This window comes from Procambarus clarkii, chromosome 61 (genome assembly GCF_040958095.1).
Source record: "Procambarus clarkii isolate CNS0578487 chromosome 61, FALCON_Pclarkii_2.0, whole genome shotgun sequence".
NCBI lineage: Eukaryota > Metazoa > Arthropoda > Malacostraca > Decapoda > Cambaridae > Procambarus > Procambarus clarkii.
In genome coordinates, this window is record NC_091210.1 from 24256701 (window position 1) to 24260667 (window position 3967).

At 49.3% G+C, this 3967-nt stretch overlaps 1 protein-coding gene across 1 annotated transcript; it reads left to right on the top strand.

Moving 5' to 3' along the window:
* Positions 1-1660: 1660 nt before the first annotated feature.
* LOC138354168 (cyclic nucleotide-gated channel beta-1-like) lies at positions 1661-2524 on the top strand. Its single transcript, XM_069308060.1, has 2 exons — positions 1661-1684; positions 2087-2524. Exons 1-2 carry the CDS (start codon positions 1661-1663, stop codon positions 2522-2524), a joined length of 462 nt encoding a protein of 153 aa, XP_069164161.1.
* The last annotated feature ends 1443 nt before the right edge of the window (positions 2525-3967 follow it).

A 3967-nucleotide genomic window follows, 5' to 3' on the forward strand; every position in this document is an offset into this window, starting at 1 on the left:
GAGGAGGAGGGGGTAGGGGTTTGGAGAAGGAGGTAGTGGTGTGGAGGAGAAGAGGGGAGTTGTATGGAGGAGGAGGAGGAGGAGAAGGGAATTGGTGTGAATTAAGAGGGGGAACGAGATGTGTAGGATGAGGGAGTAGTGGTGTATAGGAGGACGAGAGTAGTGGTGTGGAGTAGGAGGAGGAACAAGTGATGTGGAGGAAGAGGGTAGTGGTGTGGAGGAGGAGGGAGTAGTGGTGAGAAGGAGGAGGGTAGTGGTGTGGAGGATGAGTGTAGTAGTGTGGAGGTGGTGGGAGTAGTGGTGTGGAGGATTAGGGTAGTGGTGTGGAAGAGGACGGAGTAGTGGTGGTGAGAAGGAGGGTAGTGGTGGTGAGGCGGAGGGGGTAGTGATATGGAATTGGAGGGGGGTAGTGGAATAGGAGGAGGGAATAGTGTTGTGGAGGAAGGGGTATTGGTGTGAAGGAGGAGTTGTTAGTGGTGTTGAGGAGGAGGTAGTAGAGTTAAGGAGGAAGGAGAAGTAGTGTGGAAGAGGCTGGGGTAGTGGTGCGGAGGAGTGGTGAGGAGGTAGAAGTGATTTGGAGGAAGAGGGTAATGGTTTGGAGAGGTAGTGGGGCTATCCCTTCTCCCAATACTACCACAACACTACTACCACTCCTTTTGTAGGAAGGGGAGTAGTGTTGAAGAGGAGGTAGTGGAGTGGTGCAGGAGGTAATGTTTTGTATTAGGAGGTGGTGTTGTGGAGAAGGAGAGGCTAGTGGTGAGGAGAAGGAAAAGGGTAGTGATGATGAGATGGTAATGGTGTTGAGGTAGACGAAGTAGAGGTGTGGAAGAGGAAGGGGTAGTGATGAGTAGGAGGAGGGAGTGGTATTGATGAGGACGGGGTAGTGGAGTTGATTATGAGGGGGATAGAGGTGTGAAGGATGAGAGGGAAGGTGTGCAGAAGGGGGGTACTGGTGTGGAGGAGTAGGGAGGTAGTGGTTTGGTGGAGAGGGGGGGGGGGTAGTCATGATGAGGAGAATTGTAATGGTGATGATGATGATGAGGAGGAGGAAGAGGAGGGGCTAGTGATGGGGAGGAGGAGGAGGAGGAGGAGGGTGTAGTGGTGTAAACGAGGAGGGGGGTAATGGTTTAAAGGAGGGTGTAGTGGCGTGTAGGAAGGAGTAGTGGTGCAAAGGAAGTTGGGGTAGTGGAGGAGAAGGAGGAGGTTGTGGTGTGGATTAGGTGGTAGTAGTGTGTTGAAGGAGGGGTTTGGTGTTGTGTAGGATGGAGTAGAGGTGTGCAGGAGCAGGGAGTAGTAGTGTGGGGGCAGGAGGGTAGTGGTATTGCGGAAGAAGGGTAGTGGTGTGTAGGGAAAAAGAGTAGTGGTGTGGAGGAGGACGAAATGTTTAAGAAGAGGAGGAAGTAGTGGTGTGGAGGAGGAGGTGGTAGTGGTGCATAGAAGGAGGGAATAGTGGTATGTAGAAGTGGGTAGTTATGTGGAGGAGAGAGTAGTGGTGTGAAGGAGGAAGACGTAATGGTGTGGTGGAGGAGATAGTGGTGTTGAGGAGGAGAAAGTAGAAGTGTTGATGAGGAGGGTAGTGCTGTGTAGGAAGGGGTAGTAATGTTGAGGAGGAGGGAGTAGTGTTGTGTAGAGGAGTAGAGAGTAGTGGTTTGGAGAAGGAATGTGTAATGGTGTGGAGGAGATGGTAATGGTGTGGAGAATAAGTGCTGTGGTGTGGAATAGGAGAACATAGTGGTGTGAAAGATGGAAGTGGTGTGAAGGAGGAGGGGGTAGTAGAGAGGACGACTGTAGTGGTGGTGTGGATTAGGAGGGAGTGGTAGTGTGGAGGAGGAAGAAGTGGTGTGGAGGAGATGGGTCGTGGTGAGGAGGAGGAGGAGTAGGAGGAAGATGTAGTGGTGTGGATTATGAGGTAATTGTTTGGAGGAGGAGGGGTAGTGGTGTGGAGTAAGACAAGATAATGGTGCGGGAGAAAGAGTGGGGGTCCGTGGTGTCGAGGAGGAAGGATTAGTGGTGTGCAGGAGGATGGTAGTGGAGTTTAGGAGGGAGTAGTGGTGAGAAGGAGGAGTGTGGTTGTCGTGTGGAGGAGGAGGGTGGTTGTCGTGTGGAGGAGGAGGGTGGTTGTCGTGTGGAGGAGGAGTGTGGTTGTCGTGTGGAGGAGGAGGGTGGTTGTCGTGTGGAGGAGGAGTGTGGTTGTCGTGTGGAGGAGGAAGGTGGTTGTCGTGTGGAGGAGGAGGGTGGTTGTCGTGTGGAGGAGGAGGGTGGTTGTCGTGTGGAGGAGGAGGGTGGTTGTCGTGTGGAGGAGGAGTGTGGTTGTCGTGTGGAGGAGGAGGGTGGTTGTCGTGTGGAGGAGGAGTGTGGTTGTCGTGTGGAGGAGGAGTGTGGTTGTCGTGTGGAGGAGGAGGGTGGTTGTCGTGTGGAGGAGGAGGGTGGTTGTCGTGTGGAGGAGGAGGGTGGTTGTTGTGTGGAGGAGGAAGGTGGTTGTCGTGTGGAGGAGGAGGGTGGTTGTTGTGTGGAGGAGGAGTAGGAAATTGTGAAGAGGCGGGGTATTAGTGTTGAGGAGGAGGTAGTGGTGTTGTGCAGGATGTAATGTTTTGTAGGAGGAAGTAGTGTTTGGAGGAGGAGGGGCTAATGGTGTGGAGTAGGAGGTATTTTTTGAAGAAGAGGGGGTAGTGGTGTGGAGAATGAGGTAGTGCTATTGAAGAATTGGGGGATTATGATGTGGAGGAGAAAGGAGTAGTGGTGTGGAGGAGGAGGAGGAGGGGGTAGATATGTGTAGGAGGAGGGAGTAGTGGTGTGGAGGAGGGTGTTGTGTTGTTTAAGAAGAGGGGCTAATAATGTGGAGGAGGATGAGGTAGTGGTGTGGAGGAGGAGGGGGTATTGATGTTCAGGAGGAGGGGGTAGTGGTGTGAAGTGTTGAGGAGGAGGAGTGTGTCCGCAGGAGGAGACCGCAGTTAATTAATGGTCTACAAAGATACAAAAACTATACATGTTCTGTAGCACGAAATAAACGCCCCTTGTATACTTTTTTTTATCTTCACTTCCAGCGGTTGTGTAGCTATATTAGCCACTCTCATGCCCTTGGCAGTATTCTTTATTACCTCCCTAATAAAGTAACGAGAGAAACACCATGTGAGAGAGTTTTGTCTGATAACGAGGGTCCTGGCTAATTTTTTTTTTTTTTTTTAATAAAAGCAATCCTTCGACACAGCCCCCATAAAGTAGTGACACACAACACCGAAAATGTTGGAAATGCACCTTTATCCTTAAAAGGAAACAAAACAAAACAGAAATGGGTTGTTTTCTTACAGAAACGTAGACACACAGTTAATGATGATGATGATATTATTGATGATAATGGTATTAGTGAATATGATCATAGCAACGTTCGCTGTGGTGGCTGGGGGCAGCCTGGAAGCTTGGTGGCAGGCTGCGGCCCTTTGAAAAGAAACACCCCCATACCTCCCGAAATGCAGATTGTTGCCACTGTCAGTAAAACCTCCCCATAAAACAAATCAAACCAAAGTTTGGAGGAATTAATAAATGGGTATTTTGAAATTGAGGAAATCCCAAACGTCAAAGCATTACTATAGATGTTTGGGAAAACCCCCACAAGTGATTTGGGATATTCATGAAAATTTATGTTAAGTCACGGGACAAATCAAATGAAAATTATTTTACTTAATAAGTGGCCAGTATAGATCCGAGCTATATACGAAATTATCGCGCCAAATGGCAGTTAAAGGGAAAGAAGACTATACATAGAAGGCCCCACTGGGATCCCTATGGAACACCTATAAGAAGTACTCCTTAATTAAACGCCTATATATTTAGTTGTTGGCTAGTCATCATGGCCCAAGTGTCTATGACTCCTGCAGTTTTCATTCACAAATGAAAAATCTACTTTATTAACGCGTTTGGTTGCTACACAAAGATACCACCAGTTCGTCAGCAACAAATGTAGATTGAT